The sequence below is a fragment of the Pempheris klunzingeri genome, chromosome 18 (assembly GCF_042242105.1).
Source record: "Pempheris klunzingeri isolate RE-2024b chromosome 18, fPemKlu1.hap1, whole genome shotgun sequence".
NCBI lineage: Eukaryota > Metazoa > Chordata > Actinopteri > Acropomatiformes > Pempheridae > Pempheris > Pempheris klunzingeri.
Genome location: NC_092029.1, coordinates 2,601,290 through 2,624,037, shown reverse-complemented (window position 1 = coordinate 2,624,037; position 22,748 = coordinate 2,601,290). Strand labels below are relative to the sequence as shown.

The 22,748-nt window shown below is 40.5% G+C and overlaps 1 protein-coding gene and 1 long non-coding RNA gene across 2 annotated transcripts; one reads left to right on the top strand and one right to left on the bottom strand.

Moving 5' to 3' along the window:
- Window positions 1-2,476: 2,476 nt before the first annotated feature.
- LOC139218008 (hepatocyte nuclear factor 3-beta-like) lies at window positions 2,477-5,932 on the top strand. The gene is made up of 2 exons (XM_070849534.1): window positions 2,477-2,711; window positions 4,774-5,932. Exons 1-2 carry the CDS (start codon window positions 2,637-2,639, stop codon window positions 5,926-5,928), a joined length of 1,230 nt encoding a protein of 409 aa, XP_070705635.1. The 5' UTR covers window positions 2,477-2,636; the 3' UTR covers window positions 5,929-5,932.
- Window positions 5,933-19,856: 13,924 nt separating this feature from the next.
- LOC139217488 (uncharacterized) lies at window positions 19,857-20,260 on the bottom strand. The gene is made up of 3 exons (XR_011585625.1): window positions 20,217-20,260; window positions 19,994-20,089; window positions 19,857-19,899 (listed from the first exon to the last, which is right to left on the bottom strand). It is a non-coding gene; the product is annotated as an uncharacterized lncRNA (long non-coding RNA).
- Between the last annotated feature and the right edge of the window lie 2,488 nt (window positions 20,261-22,748).

Genomic DNA, 22,748 nt, shown 5'->3' with positions numbered 1-22,748 from the left:
GTCGGTGTGGCGTTCGTGCTCCCTCAGGACTCAGCAGCTGCACGGAAATAAACTCAGAGACAATATTTGTTCACCTGAGACACAAATGAAAGTTTTTGGTGGAGGAGGAAATAATCTGACTGACTGACTGAAGTTTAACTTTTAATGTTTCTGTCAACACAAACACACAATAATCCTGGAAAATACGACAACAATAAGAAAAGATATTGGATTATTGCATGACTGTTGTTTTTAAATGCCTGTCAAACACTACATTACCCATGATCCTCAGCACACAGAGACAGGAAGCAATAAAGAAGAACACATTTAAGTCATTTTTCAGGCAAATAATGACAAAACGTTGATGGTTCCAGGTTCTCAAATGTGATTTTATATAGTTTAACGAGACATTTAATGACGCCACTTTGTGCATTTTTCACTGTTTTTGGATGTTTTGAACAATTAAACAAGAAAACTGTCATTAATAATAATCATTATTTGCAGGCCTGACTTGTTTGTAAGGCTTCAGTGTTGGTTTCTTCCCCTCAGATAGAAAGTTTCTGGTGCTTTGTGTGTATTTCTGTCTTTTTATTTTACCCCAAAAGAATCATTGCACATAAAAACCACAGATACATGTTTTAAATAAATAGAAATACTAAGCCATTATTAGGAGAAAATACTCAGTCAGTATTTTACTAAGTCACATTTTTTGAGATATTTTAGTTTTAAAATTTTCTTGAGAAAGTTTTTCACTATTTTAAGATGCTTCTATTTTGAGATATTTTTGGAAATACTTAATGTTTTGAGATAATAAGTCATTTTTTTTAGATGCTGAATCATCAGCAGGTGAATGTTTCTCATTGTTTTCATATAATAAGTTACTATTTAGGGAAAGTTTTTCATTATTTTGAGATTTTCCGAAGATTTTTTATTATTATTTTGAGTTACTGAGTCATTATTTTAACATATTCTAAGAAAGTTTTTCATTTCATTCATTATTTTGAGAATGTTTCTCACTATACTCTCATTTTGTAGTTCCTGCACATTTAAACAGCTGTTTTCATGTCTATCAGTATAATATATTATTTTGAGGTCTTACAGTCTCTGTTTGAAGGCTAACAGCTCTGTACTGAACACACACGTTATCGTGCAGCACTGATGATCCTAATGATCACTAAATACATGTGATCAGCTAACGGATCAGTTGTTTGTCTAAGAAAAAGCTTCAAATTTTGTTCTTTTCTTTGGTGAAAGTTCAGCAGAAACACGTCAGTGGTTGTTTTTGCCCTTTTTCTGTCTCAGTGTGACCTATTGTGTGTGTGTGTGTGTGTGTGTCTTTGTGTGTGTGTGTGTGTGTGTGTGTGTGTGTGTGTGTGTGTGTGTGTGTGTGTGTGTCTGTGTGTGTGTGTGTCTTTGTGTGTGTGTGTGTGTGTGTGTGTCTGTGTGTGTGTGTGTGTGTGTCTGTGTGTGTGTGTGTGTGTCTGTGTGTGTCTGTGTGTGTGTGTGTCTGTGTGTGTGTGTGTGTGTGTGTGTGTGTGTGTGTGTCTGTGTGTGTGTGTGTGTGTGTGCAGAGAGCTCGGTGGTCTGTCTGTGTACCGTCTGTCGAGTCGCCCTTTCAGATTCATCGCCAGGTAAATACGCTCAGGCAGACCACAAACAGTAAAACCTGCAGAGGAGGAGGAGGAAGAGGAGGAAGAGGAGGAAGAGGAGGCTCCAAAACCAAGATGGCGACAGATACTGCAGTACAACCAGTACTAATACTGCAGTACAGTCCAGCTGTAACTACATGAAGCTGAGAATACTTGTGTACTTTTACTCCTGATACCTAAACTATGAATGAATGGACATCAATGGTTAAATGTTTTGTTTTACTTCAATAAATCTCATTTATTTCTGATGTTACTGTGAAAGCTCAGTTCGACCAAACTGTTCTCAGTGGTGAAAAGTAACTAAGTACTTTTACTCAGGTATTTATACCTGTTTAGTTACCTGATAGATATAAAGAGCTGAAGCAATGAGTCGATTAATCAATCAATCGATTGACAGGAAACTGATGTCATAGTTGTTTTTGTGTAAAAAGGGAACAAATCTGCACCTTTTCTTTAAAAAAATCTAATAAAAATGTAAAAAAAAAACCAACTTATTATGGTAAAACTGTGGTTTTGGGTTGAAATGTGTTTGAGGAAGAGTTTAATGTTTATTCTTTTCTACTGTAAAGTAAAGTAGAGCTCCTGATCTATTTAAAATAGTTTCACATGAGGGGCGAAGACATTTGGGTCCTCATTAAAAATGAGAAGGTAAAAAAAAGTCAATGTTCCTGATTATACTTAAAGACTTCAGACTTTAATGTGACACAGAGCACCTTTACTGTGAGCTGTTAGTACTTCTACCAGAGTGCAGGACTTCCTCCACCACTGGCTGTGGGCTCGAGGCGGGATGGAGGCAGCTGATTGGCTGCTGGCTGCAGCAGCAGCAGCGCGAGCGCAGGTGCCAGAGTCGGTCAGTGAGCGCAGAGACGCCCGCGGGTCACAGTCGCTGCTCGGCCAGGTGGGATGAGCCAGGCCCGGTGCTGAGCAGCCAGGACACACCGGAGCGTCACGGAGGAGCGGACAGGTGTTTCTCACGTGTGTGGATGAGCTGGTTCTGGCGCGCGCACGATGCTTGGCGCCGTTAAAATGGAGGGACACGAGCTTCCGGACTGGAGCGGGAGCGGCTACTACGGAGAGACCGAGGTCCGTGCACTTTACACCGGCGTGCGTCTGAGCTGAGCCCCGCTGTCCGGTAGTCCGGAGGAAATATTAACTTATTGATCAGCAAGCGATAGTTTCTCCCTCAGAATCAGCAGATAAACGTCTTAACTAACATTTAAGGAATTTAACCAAAAAAAACGACATATTTTTAATGTGGGCCTGGTGGTATTTTACTCATATCCAGACTGCACATTTAAATCTACATTTTCTACACAAATACATGCAAACATTTGTTTTTTTTGCAAATAGAAATATATAGATTACCGATATCTATTCTTTACATATCTTTTTATTAATCGGCTGTGAAATGTGTTCATTTTCAACAACTTTTGCTTGTGCATTGCATTCAAATTAGAGATTTTAATGCATTAAGGGGATGAATTTCGCAGCAAAAAGAGTAGCAGTGCTATTAAAAACATCCAGTATGGACTTAGTCTGTTATTTTTATCATAAAAGTTTTCATTCATCCTTAAAAAAGAAGGCAAATCTTCTGCTGGATTTAGAAAATATTGGTGTTTTTATGGAGATAATTCTTGTCATGTCCAGTTTTAAGGGAAATGTTACTTTCTCTTTACCTTTGTGCGGTTAAATGAAAGATTATTTGGCTTTTAGTAGGTTACAGCACTAATGTGTATAACTAAGTAACTAGAAACTGATATCTGAACTACAGAGTTTAAAAAACATCATTATTGTTCCTCTATACGTGTTTTATTATCATTATAGTGACCAAAAAAAGAAATAATAATAAGAGAGCGTCATGATAACTACCCTTAAACTGTTACATTTATTTTTTATTAATAATATTGTTGATAATAATAAATAACCAGATAACTTCCTTTCGGGGCCGTTTGTGTCTTCATGGGAGTTTAGGAGCTGTTTTTCTACAATTAAAATATATTTTTTTGGCTGATTTCAGTATTTTACATCCAGTATTTCTCCATCAGGATATTTTTCCTGCATTCAAAACCTTCATATTATAGAAATTTAAAAAAAATTACAGGTCTGTAATGTCTTAATAGTTTCCTGGGAGGTTTCCTGTGGACAATAATTAATCTGAAGTGATTTTAAGGGAAAAATTAGAGTTTATTGTTGTGTGAAATAAATACATTTAAAAAAAATTGAAAATAATATTGAAAAAGGCTGAATTAAAATTAAATCTGCAGGAAACAGGGCGGATGTTTGGAGGATTTGGCCTCTAATTCAGTCGCCTGTAATAAACTCCACCTGTTAAACTTGGTCTCGCTGATGGTTTTAATATTTAATTTAATATATTAGAAACATGTTACAGGGGAAAGGTGTGTTATCTAAAGTCTTTCATATAGTAACATGTTGGAGAAACATACTAAATAAATAGTAATAATAAAGAGGCTCTGATTTCTCTAATGTATCTGGATTAAATCAAATTTAATTTAAAGACCAGCTAGGTTTATTAATTAGAGCAAATATATGAGATGAGTTAATGCAAATATATATATATAAATGTGAATTATAAAAGGATGTGTCACATCTACAGGGAGCACATCTAATTAAATCAATAAAATACCAAATATATTAATTAAATAAAAATGAATTAACAAATAAATGAATCTCTGTGGTTAACTGACTGGTTTGTGTATTAAATTATAAATGTGCAGGTGCAATGAAGTCAAATTAAAAAAGGGGTGGCATGTAAAATGTAAAGCTGCAACATTTAGTCGATTAATCATCATAATGTCAAATAAGGAGCAAGTATTTTGATGATCATTAATGATTTAAGTCATTTTCCTAAAATGAGCCAAACAACAGCTGTTCTTTGTGTTAGCAGATATTAAACATGTAGGAAATTATATCTGAATATGTCACCTGTGGGGTTTTAAACAGTTTTAGACCAAATAATTAATCGAATATTTCAGAAAATGATTGAAAATAATAGTAAGTTGCAGCCTCAGCATAATATAAAACACTATTTTAATAAAACTCCTCATCGTGAGACTGTTCAGTTAGTGGTAGTGGGTTAATTGATCATCTGGCTGCTTTAATGGACTTTTAATAACTTGTGTTTCAGTGTTACACCGCAGCGGGAAACATGAACTCCATGAGCGGCTACATGAGCGCGCCTGGCATGACGGGCACCGGCCACATGAACGCGCACTACGTGACCCAGGTGGGGGTGAACCAGCCGTCGATGCCCGCCGGGGTGTCTCAGAGCCCCGTGGCCGGGATGACGGGCCTGGGCGCCGCCATGGGCCCCATGAGCCCGCCGCCGTACGGCAGCGTGCCGGTGGTGAGCCCGGTGTACGGCCAGGCCTGCGGGGTCCGGTCCAGGGAGGCCAAACCGTACCGGCGCAGCTACACGCACGCCAAGCCGCCGTACTCGTACATCTCCCTGATCACCATGGCGATCCAGCAGTCCGGCAGCAAGATGCTCACCTTAAACGAGATCTACCAGTGGATCATGGACCTGTTCCCGTTTTACCGGCAGAACCAGCAGCGGTGGCAGAACTCCATCCGACACTCGCTCTCCTTTAACGACTGCTTCATCAAGGTGCCCCGCTTACCGGACAAACCGGGCAAAGGCTCCTTCTGGGCCCTCCACCCAGACTCGGGGAACATGTTTGAGAACGGCTGCTACCTGCGGCGGCAGAAGCGCTTCAAGTCCGGGAAGAGGGCGGTGACAGGCGACTTGGAGGCGGCGGCGACGTCTGCGGGGGGAGGGAGGCCGGGCTCGGAGGTCGTTGGCTCGGTCACCTCCGCCTCCGCCTCCGCCGCCACCTGCACCACCAGCAGCGGCTCCGACTCCCCGCACCCCTCCTCCTCTCCTCCTCCGGCCTCAGGTGTCAAGACAACCGGGATGGACCTCAAACCGCTGCGCTCCAGCCCGGTGCGTGCGCCCTCCCCGGTCGCGCACACCCAGCACCTGTTCTCCCACCATCACCACCACCACCACCACCACGCGATGCTGCTGCACGAGGCCGCGCACCTGAAGACCCCGGAGCCCTACCACCACCCCCACCACTACTCCTTCAACCACCCGTTCTCCATCAACAACCTCATGTCCGAGCCGCAGCACCACAAGCTGGATCCGGTGGCGCAGTACGGAGGCTACGGCTGCCCGGGCTCCGGCGCGCTGGTGGCGGCCAAAACCGGCCTGGATCCCGCTTACACCGACACCAGCTACTACCGCGGCGTGTACACCAGACCCATAATGAACTCCTCCTGAAACACACCCCACTTTTTCTTTAGTTGTTTTTAATTTTTTACCTGAAAACGTTTATAAATGTGACAAGAGGTGTTTCCTTCAAGGCCTGCAGGATTTTTGAAATGTTTTCCCACAAATCATCATTTGTCATTTGTGTGTTTGTGCAACAGATAAAAATCTTTATATAAAAACCTCTTTTTATGTTTTATTTCTCCTACTCCTCAACACACACACACACACACATATATTCTAAATAAGATAATGTCTTTGTTGTTGTTGTTTGAAACCTGATCAATACCTTTAATCACACAGTGAACTATAATAAGTGTTAATGTGAGATAAAGTGTTTTCTTTGCTCATTAGCACCAAATGGTTTAATCATCAGCCTCAGGGTCACATCAAAGCACCGGCAGATAACAAAGAAGAACAGTGACCCCTTAAAGCACATTAAAGCAGATAACAGACTTATCAGCATCTTTACCACCTCAGCTCTCTCTGTTCGATCAATATTCATACACAGTATTTATAAATATTTATCATCTGGTGGTGGAGATTACAAAAAAAACATAACTTCAGTCTTTGACGTGACGAGAGAATCACTTTAGATCACCTGCTTATGTATGATTTTCTCTTTTTTTAAATACAAATTCAGCAGTGAATGAAGAACTAAAATCATTTACTGAAGTAAAAGTACAAAATAAAAGCACTAAAAATAAAAGTACAGCCCATTTTAGATTAGCATATTATTGGATTATAATCTATGTGCTCATATGATTTAAATGTTGGTTCTGTTTTTAATTGCTGTATATATCTTAATCTATAATATATCGTATTTGTCGATGATATTAATATTATTATATAAGTAACTCATGTTTAATTTATCAGATGAATGTAGTGAATTGGAAGTATAAAGTAAAATGAAGTGGAATTACTCAAATAGAGTTCAAGTACCTCAAAATTATACTTCAGAATTTGAGTAAATAATTTAAATAAGTGAATAATTTTATGTGTTAAAGCAAAACATGACAAATTTAATAAAGCTAAAGATTAATTGAAGTAAAAATGTCTGTAAAACAGAAGTACTCCTACACAGTCCTGAAGAAAAACATGGTCTAACTTAATGATTAATATCAATTACTAATCAATAATGATATTTTTCATTATGGATGAATCTGCTAATTATTTTCTCCATTAATCGGTTAATCGTTCAGTTCTATAATATCTCAGACAGCTGCTTGTTTTATCGACCAAAACTCATTTATCAGCTGTGTCGTTAAAAAGATTGAAGTGATTGATCGATTATTCTGATTCCTGGTGATCAGCTAATAGATTAATCTTTGATTCTGCTTCAGAGAGCTAAAGACCCCTGAAGGCACCAGCGGACGGTCCTCGCTGTGCCCTCAAACATCATGTGCACCAAAACCAAATCAATCACAAAAATAATCAGCAGATTAATCATCAATGAAAACGATCAAGACGTTTGTACACATCAGTGATTTAGTTTTGTGTCGTTGGATCCCATCACGGACTGTATATAAGAAGAGGACGTAGCCACTGTGACGTCACCTGTTGTTTTGAAGCCTTGAGTTTGGCTTGACGGGCGCCGCCATCTTGGTTTTTTGGAGCCAGAGGTGATGTTCAAACCTCTTCCTGGTGTATCTTCCTCTAAATGGACCATAATTTACTAAATGAACATCCTGCTGTGCTGAAGAAGACTGTAAACTAGAGACTGAGAGCATAAACTCATCAGGAAAATGTTCACCGAGCTGATAAATCAGGAGAGAAGTTGGCTCATTTTCTCATTGACTTCCATCCAATCAGACTTTAGTGGAGTCGACCCCTGCTGGACATTAGAGAGACCCCTCTCCCTTCCACAGACTGTATGAAAGAAGTGTTCGTAACTTCAAGGTCTGAACAGTGAAGCCGATGCGGAAGAGCCATAAACCTCCATTCTTTCTAGTGTCCAGCAGGGGGCGACTCCACTGGCTCCAAAGACAAATGTTACTTCTGGCTCCAAAGACAAATGTTACTTCTGGTGGACTAATGTCATAGACTGTGTATAAGAAGTGGACGCAATTTGTACGCTACTGTTTTGAAGCCTTGAGTTTGGCTTGACGGGCGTCACCATCTTGGTTTTTTGGAGCCAGAGGTGGCGTTCATTCCACAAAAACAGCATCTGATTGGCTATTAAGCTGGTAGCCCCGCCCCCCTCCCTTCCTGGTCTATTCATGTCCAGAAAAATCTCAATGTCTTTTAAAACGAGTTGCCGTGGAAGTTAGTTCAGACATTCATGTTTGCCAGAGGATAAAATATGATGAGGTAAAATTAGTCTTTTTTTGAATGTAGTCTGGTGTGTGTGCAGAGAGCGATATAACGGCTGTTTGTGGTTAAACCAAAAGGATCTTCCAGGTCTCTCTCTGTAGGGATCCTTTCCATGATGCTGTCACACATTTAGAAGAACACTCCGAGCAAAAAGCCCCTTAAAATGACCTCATAAAAACCTCCTGATCACAGCTATGAATCTAAAATCCTGCAGGAAACATCATCCTCAAACCAGCTTCCTTACAGTTTAAGGAGACTTTACATTCTTTGGCATGAGAGAAGTCGTCTGTCACTGCTAAAGTTTGTGTCTTGAGGCGAGTAGTGCTGAACATAAAGCCTTGCAATCAGCCCGTCATCACCAGCTGACGCCACAAAACACCGTTTGGTTGCTGCAGGAATCGAAGTTGACCTGAACGCTTCGGGTCACACTGATCCTCCCAGCCGACTCCACTCATTAAACATCAACCCTTTACTGGGGAGGGACACTTTGTCTGCCGTGAAATTAAACAAGCCGAGCAGAGACGGAAAAAAAAGGCAGGAGTGAAATGCCGCTGAGCAGCTTTTCACGAGCCGTCTACAGACGTGGAGGGTTGGTCATTAACTTTACACACGGAGATCAATGCGTGGCGTTCAAACAAGCTCACGTTGAATATTAAACACTGCGACCTCTCTGGTGCCAGAGTTTCATCTGGAAAACCCTGTTTACATCCTGTCAGGTGTCACTGAATGCAGGAATTAAAGGCAGTTTAGCAGGTTAGCATGCTAACTACAGCTAAAGATTCATATTTGGCATTTAAAAGAAAATAAAACCCAACTGCAATATGTCGAATTTCTAGACAATAGTCTCAAACTCATTATATTTATTTATTTATAGTTGTTATTGTAACCAATGTGTGATAAAGTCTGTAATGGGGACACTGTGTCTTACTAATTTGTCTTTTCTGTACTGAAATTTACTGTTTTTATTGTTTCTTATTGACCAACATACATGGAGGGATTATGATCAATGGGGGGCTCCAGAGTAAAGACATGAAAAAGGGGATCAGGAGGCCCATTTATTGAAGCATCCCTGCTAACATAGACACCGATACTAATGCATCTGCAAGAAGCTTCTTCCAGTAGATATATCGGCCTAGCTTCAATGCTAATGTTACAGGATAACTCCACCCACGGTGCTTGTTTGATACACCGACAGGCTCAGATTGTTATTCTAAGTGTGTGGCAGCATTATGGAAAGGATCCCTACAGAGAGAGACCTGGAAGATCCTTTTGGTTCAATGCCACCAGACTCCATTGATAAAAACAGTAGTTTTACACGGGAGGTGCTGGTCTATTGCTGTCTCAAACAGTTTGTGTTCCTGTGTGACTGGTGTTGCAAAAGGTTAGTTTGGGTTGAAAACAATGTTTGTGTATCACACAATGCGACAAACAAACTAACCAATCGAGACATAAGTAGACCAGCAACTCCTATGTTTTACAAGGTAAAATTGCTGTTTTTCTCAATGGAGTCTGGCAGGTCTGAATAGGGTGATATAACAGCTGTTTAAGGATGATCAAAGAGGATCGTCTCTGTAGGGATCCTTTCCATAATGCTGTCAGACACTTAGAATAACAATCTGAGCTAAAACAAGTGGCTAAAACAAGCACTTTTAGTGGATGTACGTTGAATGAGGTATTGCGTTGCAGCCATTAAAAGCCTGTTCATCACCTGGAAGCAATCTAATGGACCAATTCCAACACTTTTTGTACCCACCAGTCACTTTGAAACTTAAAATACATTTTAAAAAAGGGCCAAAGTCAGGGGGAACTGATCCTTAGGGGACCATATTTCATGTTAATCCATTGGATAGATGTTGAAATATTTCAATGAGGAAGGAATAGACATCCATGTAGGTTGTCTGAGGGTTTAATGTTCCCCATATAGCTCATATACTCAGAATATATGTGCTGCTCAAAGGGAAATGCAACTTATGGGGACATTAAAGGTGAAAATGAAGAGAAAAAACTCAGGCTGGAGTTTGAGGGTTGAGGAGGTCCTTTGGATTCGCTGCCTCGCCGAGCGCCTCTGTTTGCTTAAGAAAGCAATCAGCTTGTTATGAATAATAATGACCTTTTTCTGACCAAGAATAATGGGAAGGCTGCATGCCGAGCGACTCGAGGTCAGAGCTTAGCCGGCGATGCTGTGTTTGGACAAGGGGCTTTTACCACACATACACACACATGCATACATATGAGGGATGTCCTAACTTACACTTTGCATGCACCATTATTCCTGCAGTGCTGAACAAACCCTCTAAGAAATGAAAGCAGGGGGCCCTTTAGCACATCCGACCAATATGTGTATATTCGCTTCTCAATATGGGCTAATATTAAGCTAATTTCCAGAATTTGGGTTGTGTTTCAGTCTAAAGATGCTCTTAAATTACATCATTTTTACTGTTTATGTTTATGCTAAATGTCTCTAATCCCGAATCTGGACACACAACATGTTGTGATTTTGCTAACCAGCACTTTCACTTTATTTTTAGCTTTTCTGCTTTACTTTTTTTAGTCCATCTGATGAACTTGAGGCTCAGTACAGTCACGTAATGCCAGCTTTTCCATCTCCGCCACGTTTAGTTTAGCGAGGACTCAAGATCTGCCCACAAGGATCTCAACAGATGTTCATCAAATTACGATTAAATTTTTGCATATTCATTGTCCTCAGAGGATGAACCTGACTTGAACGAGCACCTCATTTCTCATCTAAAACCGAAGACAACCCTTTGGATTAAGATTCAGATAAAATATTCCTTTATTAGTCCCACAACGGGGAGGTTTACAGTGTTTTGCCGTCAAGATTCCCACATTTGGGGAATTCACAGGGGTCAGCACGACCGGGGGACCTCGTCCTGGCTGAACCACCTTAGAGCTCATGGTATCTCCCCTGCCAGGTAAGTCACGGTTGCATGAAGAGACCCAAATGCAGCATTGGAGGCCAAAGAACTTTGACTTCCTGAGCATAAAGTACCCAAATCTTTCTCATCATGGGGCCCATACAGCATGGCACACTAACTCCCTGTTAGCCCTCTGCTAACTCCCTGTTAGCCCTCTGCTAACTTCCTGTTAGCCCTATGCTAACTTGAATAGAGATAAAATGATTTGATCATTCAACTCTTCTAGACTTTCCAAATGTTATTGGACTGAATGGATCAAATTCTGATGGTGAAACTGGTTGTGACTCAACAAAAAGTTGCCGCACTTTCTGGAAGCTTTACTTTAACCTCTAGTGCCACCCTCAGGACAGGAGGACCACACGCTGACGAAAAAAATCCACCAAGCAGCACATAGAGATAAAATAAATCTTTGTTCTCAATATTATTTAGTTATTTCAGAGGGTTTTTTATACATAAATGCAGATAATTTAAGACTAAACCCAGTTTGAACTACTGGAGGAGTAAATTAAAGATCGTGAGTAAGTCACTAAAACTTGTTAAATTACAGATATGTTTAATCTGACAGCCTATTCATTTTTATTTCTCTCATTATTGATGATTTTATTTAAATTCTATATGCATCAATTGAGGCAGATGACTTTTGAAAATGTGCCTTATTTGTTTGTACTTGGAATATTTTTTAATAGTAATGATAATAATAATAAAGAATGATGAAAATAAATGTAAGTAAAGTAAGATGCACTTTCTTTAGAGGTTAGTTTATCTACTCTGAGTAAACTTTTAAAAAACATTCAAAGACTAAAAGTTTTATATATAAATAGATAGATCTTGCTTTTACTCCCTTGTGACGCACCTTGTTAACATGATTTTAAAAGTGGCATATGAATAAAGGTTTTTATTGTGGCGATGAAAACTCTACAGGATACTGTTGCATCAAACCATTGTCCTGCAAACATTAGCAGAGAGCTGGAAGGAAAATGAAGGATTTGGTGCGTAACTTTATGTGTGATTTGTGAAATTACTCTTAAATTCACGCCTGGTCTGCAACACAGTCTGTGACTCTGAGTCTGTGTTTCCCTGGTTTGCCTCTCCTGCTGCTGTCAGAGCATGTGTACGCTGAGTAAACCCACACATGCCGATGACCATCTTCCTCATATTTGCGCTCGGCTTTATCAGGCCCTCAATTGCTTTCCGGAACAAACTCACCAGAAAGACAAAAAAGAAAACACTGCTGACGGGGTGAAAACCAGCAGACGTGTCTCGCCTCAAAGGGCAGGGAGTGTTTTTATTTGGTTTATTTAAGGGTGTCAGGGAGACATGACGCTGTGCCGCTGGAGGTCGAGGTGAGAACCAGCAGGATGGAGGAAAACTGAATGGAAATCAATGAAAGCAGCTGTCACCTTCACCTTAAATTACTGCCACTCATGTACCTTTACTTCTGCGGAAACGTGGATCAGGAAATTACTGAAGTGGGAGTGAGTAGTATGATTTATAATCAGCATTACTAACATTATTTACTGCATTAAATAAGTCACTGGCAGTAGGATGAAAATCAATATGACAGCATGAAGACCAAGAACTACCAAAATCATATCAGACAGCACAATAATAGCATTTATTTGGCTGAGAACTTCTAATTCTGATTCTAATAACTGTTAATGAAAACTGCAATAAATCTCCACTTAGTGTAATAACTCTGTATTCCTGCTACATTAACAGCCCTTTGTAAAATACTGCAAGTTCAGCTTTTAAAGACCTTTAATTAACAGTTAATTTCAATTTAAAGACAATTTTGCTATAAAAATAAGCATCAAATGTGAAGATACGGTCTCGTGTTATTCTGAGTAAATAAAGATGTCGTCAGTTCAAAGTGAATATTGCAGCAACACGGCAACAACTTGGTTAAAGGACATTTGTTCAAATATGTTTATTGATGTGAAAAATATATCTTTGTACTTACTGCAACTAAATCACTCTGTGCAATATATTTATTTAGAACAAAATGTTCCTGCAATACTTTTTACATTCCCTCATTTTTTTTAATATTCCCTCCACTATTTATTATTTACTGAAGTTTTATTTCTTCTGTTCTTTTACTTTTGCTTATTTGCTGCTGTAACACTGTGAATTTCTCTGCCGTGACACTAATAAAGGAATATCTATCTTATCTTATCTTATGTATTAATCAGTACAACTGTGTCAGTCTGAACATCAAGGAAGAAAGTCATGTTTTTATGGTTCACACAGGGCCTTTAAATACACCGTGTGGCGGCGGCACATCCACTCTGCCAGCTGTCTGCATACCAGGCGAATAACAGAGGCGTTCGATTCAACTCTGAGCTGATTTGGAAAAAGATTAAATATTCAGGCTGTTCAGGATTTTACACCATTCAATAAATACAGAAACAGAATTTAAGGCTATTTAACACTTTCTCAGGCCTTTTATTAGTTAATGTGCCGCCGTCGTGAAAAAGTGCGTCCGTATTTAACTTTGTGAAAAGAGGTGGAATAAAACTAAGTACATTTACTCAAGTAAATGACTTGAGTGTTGTTTTGAGGTACTTGAGTATTTCAATTTTATGCTACTTTTTACATCTATGTTACTACATTTTGGAAAACATGACAACTATCTCCATTTTTATCAGCTGCAACATTAAAGAGATGCTTACACATAATTACAATGCAATTCTATCATTTATATAATTCTAAAATGGGTCATCATGAGTATGGTCATTCTAAGTAATGGTATTCTGGCTTACTGCTTTTCTTTGTGTGTGTTTACTGGTACTTTTACTTCAAAATGGAGTGCGGGACTTTTACATATAAATGAACGAGTGAATGTTCAGTTCAAGGACGTAACAAATGAGTTCACACAGTGCTGATGAAGTCCATCACTGCCAGGTAAACGCTAAAACACTAAAGTCTGATTGGATGGAAGTCAATGAGAAAATGAGCCGACTTCTCTCCTGATTTATCAGCTCAGTGAACATTTTCCTGATGAGTGACATTTTCCTAGTTTCTCTATTTTACCGTCTTCTTCAACACAGCAGGATGTTCGTTTAGTAAATCATGGTCCATTTAGAGGAAGATAGACCAGGAAGAGGGGAGGGAGGGCTTTAGGGCGGGGCTACCTGCCCAATCAGAGGAGGCCTTTGTGGAATGAACGTCACTTTTGGCTCAAAAAAAACAAGATGGCGATGCCCATAAAGTCAAGCTCGAGGCTTCGAAATGGCAGTCCACAAACCAATGGGTGACGTCACCGTGGCTGCATCCTCTTCTTATATACTGTCTATGATTTCACACTAAATCAGTCTGTGCACACCAGCGTTGAAGAGGAGGAGCAACCATAGCAACAGACGAGGCTACAGCAACTTGGAGTGTGGCGGAAAAACCTGAAAAGTTTCAGATTACAGTAAACATTACATTTCTAACACACATTGGTCTTCCACTCAACTGGCACCGCCCAAAATATCCAGTCCTCCTTCTAAAGTCATCTCCCAATCAGTGAGTCACTGGGGAAACACCAGGAAACACCAGGAACCACTGTACTAAATATAGTTGGGCAATAAAACATGTTCATGTAATCTAATTACGTAACCGAACAAGCAAACCGCAACATACACAACAAAATATTTCTTCTTCTCATACTATGACCATTCTGCCACCAGCAGGACATTCAACTGTACATTCTGTTGCTAGGGCTGAGCATTCTGTTGCTAGGGCTGAGCATTCTGTTGCTAGGGCTGAACATTCTGTTGCTAGGGCTGAACATTCTGTTGCTACGGCTGAACATTCTGTTGCTAACAGCAACCACTGCTGGCACAGTTAATCATTGTTACATTTGTAAGATCTGTGACCAGGTAAATATGGGCAGCCATGTTTCTTCTGATCTTCAAATGCTCTTCTTGGATTATTATGTTACTCTCTGTGATCTGTTCACCACAAACCAAGCTAGTCAAGAGAACTAGTTGTCTGATGCTAATGTGTTGTTAAGACAACAGTTGAGTTAACTATTAATTTACTGTTTGGCTAAATGTTGTGTTTTTTACTTTCCTAACCCAACCTTACTGATTACGGTGGAGACTTCATGTTGAGCTTTCACTGGTGACATAGACTGTTTGTTACTTTAGGTCTACAAAATCAAATTTAGCTACACTAGCAGTCAATCAATCAGCCCGTTTTGGTCCAGACTGAAACATCTTAACAACTACTGGATGATTCTTTAACGTTTCCTTAGTGGTTAATCTTTCAATTTGCAAATTAGCCTGGAACCTTACAGTTCATTTTTTAAATAATTTTTCTCAAAGAGTGAATGAGCACAGACCAAAATGCCTCTGAACACAGCTGGATAGACGTCCCACCAATCAGAGTACAGTATGACGTTACCAAATCCTCTTGGAAATGCAGCAAACACGTCTTTCTTATCAAAGAAGACTCTAAGTGTAGTTGCTGTTTTTTCTTTTGGAGAAAATACACTGTCTAGTTTTTTAATACTGGGTAACACTCTAAACTACGATGGAGAACGTGGTGATTTCCTGCTAAGCGCCAGCATATTAGCATTGTCTTTATGAGCGTGCTAGCATTTCTGTGGACACCCTCAGTCTAAGTCATATTTATGGGATGTCATCATTTCCTGATTTCAAATCACTGTTGTTCCATAATCACCACCCCCTGTTTCTGCAATTTATATTTACATACAGCTAATTTACATTTTGAAGGAAACATAATCCAGGAAGGAATTATGTTTCCCATCAAACTGTTGTCATTTAAGTTTGATATCAGGCTTCAAAGTCGAACCCTCGCCTCCAGGAGCTGTTGTTGTTGTTGTGGTTGTGGGTTGGTGTGTGTCAGAGTGTGTTGTCCCTGACTTCCCGCCACCTGTGTTTGCTCTGCAGCTTTCCCTCGGCCAGGCAGAGACTGAGCGGCAGCAGCCAGATAACCCAAGGCTGCGTTCGTCTGCAGAGGCAGCAGGTTTTTAATACAGTTAATCGTCATCTCTGCTACGCTTTGTTCAGCGGCTCAACATGGACGATGAGGATCTGCGATGTTTTGTGCTGGCTTCAGGACGCACACGAGGCCATGAGTCAAAAACCAGAAGCTGTCATGTTGACTGTGATTTCATGTACTGTGGGATTTGAATCGAACCATCCCAACATACCAACACCCTACACCACTGCAGAGGCATTATGAAATAAGGATGCAATCATAAATTTATCGTATCATATTTAACATTTCAGAAAGCCAATGTAGGGTGCTTTCTTTTTTAAGTAATTAAAAACAATAAAACGGAAATACTGGATAAAACATTAGACATAATTGTGAATGCTCAAGCTTCATAAACATAAACCCTTTTAAGCTGAATTTAAGGCAAAATTAATTAAGTTTGAGGACACTGACATATTATCACAGTACAAAGCTGTAATGGCTAATGTGTTAGCAAACAGTTACCGACATCCAGCAGACACTGAGCAACATGATCCGTCACTTAGAGTCACATCTGTCCCCCTGATGGATGTACTGACCAAAATAACCCAATACCAAGTAGTGTTGACACTTCCCCTGTCAAACGATACCTGAATTTGATCCTTTTTGTACTCAGATCAAGATAAAACTGACTATGTATGTTTTAGCTCGCAGCCAACATCGACTTCATAAAAGAAGTGAACTGTGGCTGCCACCATTTTGAAGCCTAGAGTTTGGCCTTATGGATTTTGCCATCTTGGTTTTTTGGAGCCAGAAGTGACATTTGTTCCAGGAAGACAAGGTGTTCACTATTCAACTACATAGTTCCAGAAGCCACAGTCACTAAAAGTCCACTTTCCCACCTGAAAAAGTGGAAACAGGCTTTAACTTAGGCTGTGTGAAGGGTATGGAAAGTGGACGTAGCCACAGTGACATCATCCGTTGGTTTGTAGACCGCCATTTTGAAAGCCTCAAGTTTGGATTTTTGGGCGTCACCATCTTGGTTTTTTATGGAGCCAAAAGTCAGTGAGCATTTCCCCTCATCTCTGATTGGTCTAAAGCCCCCCCCTACCCCTCCCCTCCCCCTCTTCCTGGTCTATCTTCCTCTAAATGGACCATAATTTACTAAATGAACGTCCTGCTGTGCTGAAGAAGACTGTAAACTAGAGACTGAGAGCAGAAACTCATCAGGAAAATGTTCACTGAGCTGATAAATCAGGAGAGAAGTCGGCTCATTTTCTCATTGACTTCCATCCAATCAGACTTCTGTTTGGGGCCAGTGGAGTCGCCCCCTGTACTCTACAGGTAACGGTGTCACTATAAGAGTACTAGTATTGTATTTCTTAAACAGCCCTGGATGAATGTAGGTCAAATATTCACTCTCCTGTTACCTCAGGTTTGGTCTCCACCACCTCCTGAGTCAAACATGTGGCATCTCTGCCGCTAAATCCTCCCCTTTGTTTCCTAACTGTGTCCGTCTGCTGTTTTGGTGTCGGGCCGGTCGTGTTCAGTGGGTTTACCAGAGCAGGTTAACAAGACTGAAAACAGTAAAGACGCGGTCCGTAAAAACCAAAACATGAAGCTGAAAGCTGCTAACATGCTCCGAGCTGCAGGGGAACGACCGTCACTGTGGTTTTATTACCGTAAGTGACACCACATACTCATTTGAGTCATTATTTAGAGGAAGATATTGGCTAGTGCAGACTCACAGGTTGGTGCACAGTAACTAAATACTATCAGTGTTTAGTTTGGACTCTGAGTCCAAGAGAAAAATGTTTCTGAGGCTCATAGAATAAAATTAAAACTATTAATTTAAATTTCAGTCCTGCTTTGATCCTGTACTAACAGTCAGTGGAACCTCGTCTGTCTTTAACATTAAAATCTCGAGTGCAACTTCAAAGATCTTCATCTTTGATCTCGGTGTAAAATTAGTTCCCTGCTCCAACGTCACCAGTGAACAAGTGAATTCGTGGTCTCACAGTAGTGGGACGTCTTTGAACCGCAGATACTTGAAGAAAAAAAGAAAAAAAAAGGAAGAAAATTGGGTCCATCTTAGATAAACAGCAGTTTTTCCATTCATGGAGATGTACAATGACGCTTTCTTAAGGTGAAAAGAGCTTAAGCGTCAATCTGGATGCCTTTCAGACCTCCAGTCCGGCCACCCAGAGAGCTCCGGGTCTGGGGGTTTGGGGTGGGGATAAAAAAATTGGCGGGGCAACGGTCAACTACGGCTAAACGTCAGAGTTACCGGCCTAAATGTCGTCTTCATTCTCCCACGTTTGAAGTGTGGAGACACTCGATGAGCGCCGGATACCGGGCTGAATATTTAGCTGTTTTAACGCCACGTGCGGCGCTAAATTCAGCCAACCGCCTCAACTCCAAGCAGCCAAATAAAACAAGCCAGAGCGGGTCACCTGACTGTACAGTTTTACAGAGAAAAGGCTTTAAATGACATGAAACCAGTTATATGTGGTGTTGTCTAATAGCTGGCGACGCAGACCCGCCACAACAAAAAGGCGGCTGAGACGGCGCCTTGATTCATGGGAACGCCTCGGCTCTGCCTTTGTGGCTGCTCCTCCACTGAGCAAATACTCCAAACTGTTCATTCCCCGCCGGCCCTTTCTCTCCTCCGGCACATTGTTTGTGCCCTCGCATTTCATTCAGGCTGGGGGGAAGATTGCTCTCAGAGCCACTGAGCAAACAGTGGAGAAAGGAGCCTGCCATCTTTACTCTGTTCCCAGGAGAACTTGCCTTTTTTTATTTTTTTATTTGAGCTCCAAGCTGTCGAGCTGAGCCGAAGAGTTTGATGTCAGAAAGCTGAATTAATTGCTTTAAGCCAAAGGGGCGGGCCACCCATCACCAAACGCTCCCCGAAATGTTTTATTGGAGATTATTAAAGCTTTCCCGCGACACAAGGTGGACAAACACTGGGCAGCAGAAAGAGTCCAGCTCTGTTTTCAACCTTTTATTTGTGCCTCTGAATCATTTCAAGGAAAAAAAAAATGTGGATGTTTTGCTTTCTCTTAGCCAACAGTTTTTAAGGATTATGTCTAAAGATTATTTTGTCTCTCCTCCACACAGAAGAAGGTGCACGAGAAAATGAACTTAGTGGCAAACAGCCACGCCGACATAACAGCACGAAACTTCAGGCCTCCTTTCATTTCAGTTTATAAACCGACTACAGAGACTCGTCCATCAGGCCTGGAGGATGCTGCTGTTGTGTGAAACTGGATTTCAAAGTGAAATGAAAAGTCTCCTCCTCACATATCTCCTCCTCCGGCCACACATATCTCAAAAGAAGTCGATTCACGTGTGAAATCTAAAGCCAAACCTCATATTGCACAGCCATGAAAGGAGCCTACATTTCCCATAATGCACAGGTAAACAGAGGCCGTCTTCCCCAAACCGGCAATTGTTTACGTCCAGGTATCAACGCCCTCTTTACAGGTGGGTCGGATTTATGACTCTTGTCTTTCAGGAGCAAAGCAAGAAGTCAGATAAAGTAATTATAAAGCAATGAAGTCAGTGTGGGAAAGTGGTTATTACTGTAACCATGACAACCGTGAGTTTGAACTCAGGTATTTTAAATCTAAACCTTTTACATAGTTTAGATTTGAAATGATTGGCAGGTATAAAAAGTGTGCAAACACCTGATCACAGTAGGTCCACTAGAAGTGCTTTGTAGTAAACTGTGTTTTTATCATCTCACCTCCTCAGCAGGAGCAAACATCTTTCTTCCCTTTCTTCTTCTTCTTCTTGGCCTGTTTGGAACCTGTGACAAAGAGCAGCGATCAATAAAAATGCATTAAAACGAGACTTCAGTGTTAAATTAGGGGGATTAAATATTGTGAATAAGTTAAACTAACCCAAAGATCCGGAGAAGTCGGGCTCCTCTGATGACTTCCTTTTCCCCTTCTTGGTAAGAGGAGTTACATCTGGAGCCTCCATCTCATCGTCTGAATCTGCAGAGAGGAACGTTTTTATTTCGTTATTTCAAAACAGGAAAGTTTAACTCACCATCCTTCGTACCGGGAACAGGTTTCACTGTTTTTAAAGAGGTTTGGTGCTAAGATTTGTATGTGAACTCACCACCAAATGCAGCGTCGTAGTCGTCGTCCTCCAGCTCCGGAACTGAGAGAAGAGCAAAAAGATAAAGACATCACTCTGCATACTCAATGAACCTGGACAACAGCATATTTAGAATATATGCACTGATAACACATTTATATTAGCATGAATATAAACGTAATATATAAAATAAAAACAAATCGTAATGTAATCCTTTGGGACAACTGCACCTGATCACAGTAGGTCCACTAAAAGAGCTTGTTTGATCCACTGACAGGCTCAGAGTGTTATTCTAAGTGTGTGACAGCATCATGGAAAGGATCCCTACAGAGAGAGACCTGGAAGATCCTTTTGGTTTAACCACAAACAGCTGTTATATCGCTCTCTGCACACACACCAGACTCCATTCACAAAAACAGCAATTTTACCTCACAGAACACAGGAGCTGCTGGTCTATTGCTGCCTTTAACGGTTAGTTTGTTTGTGTTGTTGTGTTACTCAAATATTGTGTTGGATCCAAACCAACCATTTAAAACAACAAAGGCAGACACTAACACAAAGAAACTTAACAGCAGCAGTTGACCAGCGTTGTTTGTGTTCTGTCAAGTAAAATTACTGTTTTTGTGAATGGAGTCTGGTGTGTCTGCAGAGAGCATCAATCCATCAGTTTTTGGAGCTGTATGTTAAATGTTATGGTTCATTCTCACTGCTCTCGTGGCGCCGCTTTCAATAAAAGCAGTCAGAGATCTCCAACAATCACACTTCAGACAGGCAGACAGGTTCAAAAACTGACCCGCTACTTAGGCAACAAAAGTTAAACCAATATATATGTTTTAATAACAAGTTTCACCTGTTTGCCACCAACTTCAGCAAGATAAAGAGTTCATTCTCCATACAAATAACTTCTCATTAAAATATCTTGTGCTGAAATCCCTGCTGCCATGTCTCTGACCTCCACTTAACATCCACAAGCTGGTTTCATTCAATGTAAAGCACACAGTGGACTGATAAACACATCTGTGCTGTGTGTTATCAGCAGATTAGTGGCTCTTTGTTAACGACGCCGCAAACACTGAGCGAGCTATGAAAACTCCTGAACAAAGAATCTGAGGGCACAGAAGATAAACCTGCATCCTTTGGGGTTAAATATTAAAGAAATCCACCCATTTGAGTCACTTAAAGAGAAGGAAGCACACCAAAACCAAAAAAATGTACAAGAGACTGTAAGTTTTGTGTAGCTGATGAACTAATCTTCAGAGTCGGACTCCAAATGTTGCCCCGTTACCTATAACTGAACTACTTTAACTGACAGAAACAAAAAAGTGCTAATTTTTAAATGGAGTCTGGTAATAATAATAGTAATTTTGCATCTTGGTTCTTAAAATAAAATCATTCAGTGCAAATCTATCTGTTCTCACAGTGAGCCGAATACGATGACTTAACCAAGAAACCAAATAATGGCAGAGTTCCTTCACTTCTGAAAACCAGCTGGTAAAAACTGACAAAATCTGTTGGTGAATAAAAAATCATTAAGAGGTTTCAGCTCTTCCGGAAACACTTTATCTGCTGTGCTGACTAAATCTAAATTCACCCAAGTTTGGGAGTTTTACAGCTAACAGGGTCTGAAGAAGTAGTGGTAGACAAACAAGCTGACTGTAATTTAAAAATGAGCAAAAAATGAATGGAGTCTGGTTGTCATTTTCCATTCTGATCAAAACTTTAAGAAAAAAGTGACGTAATTTTAAAACTTGTGTTAGACGATGAAACGGACACAGGCTGATGGTGGAAGTTCACTGAGAGTATAAATTATATCTGCCAGCGTCTTCTCGGGTTTACCCTCTAAAGTCTTAAAATCTTCAACGGATCACTGAGAGAAAAATCAATCTCCTGAAACCATCCACTGTATGCACATAGAGGTGACAGGTGACATGACAGGTGATGCTAACAGGTTAACTTCAGGTGTCAGTTAGCATGTTAGCGTGTTAGCGTGAGTGGTTTGGAACGAGGCCCTCCTGCTGTTTGCTGCAGTCACACCAAATGTGAGAGAAGAAGAAGGAAAGTGGATTTCCAGATGAGCGGCGGCTCTCTGAGCCACAACAAACAAGTCTGTTTATCTGCTGCTGCTGCAAAACACACACACACACACACACACACACACACACACACACACACACACACACACTCTCTCTTAAAGTCCCAGTCAGCTATTTTCAGACCCTGTGGTGCGATCACAGAGACTGTTGAAGAGTTTGTGATGATTTTGTGGATCACAGGTGAAAGTATTGATCTGTTTTCCTGCTCAGTTTACAAACCGATGAAAAACAAACCTCAACATGGCGCCGAGGACGGACGCCATCGCCACCGCTTCCCAAACTCCTCCTTTAAATCTCAGTATATATAATTCATCACAGCCTGTTCACACACTCTGTATTTATGTCTTTTTACACCACAATATACAAATATCTGTTTATTTTAGCTGTTTATCCATCACATATATTTATAATCTGTCCATGTGAGCTTATATATCATCAGACGACCACCTTATTATATTAC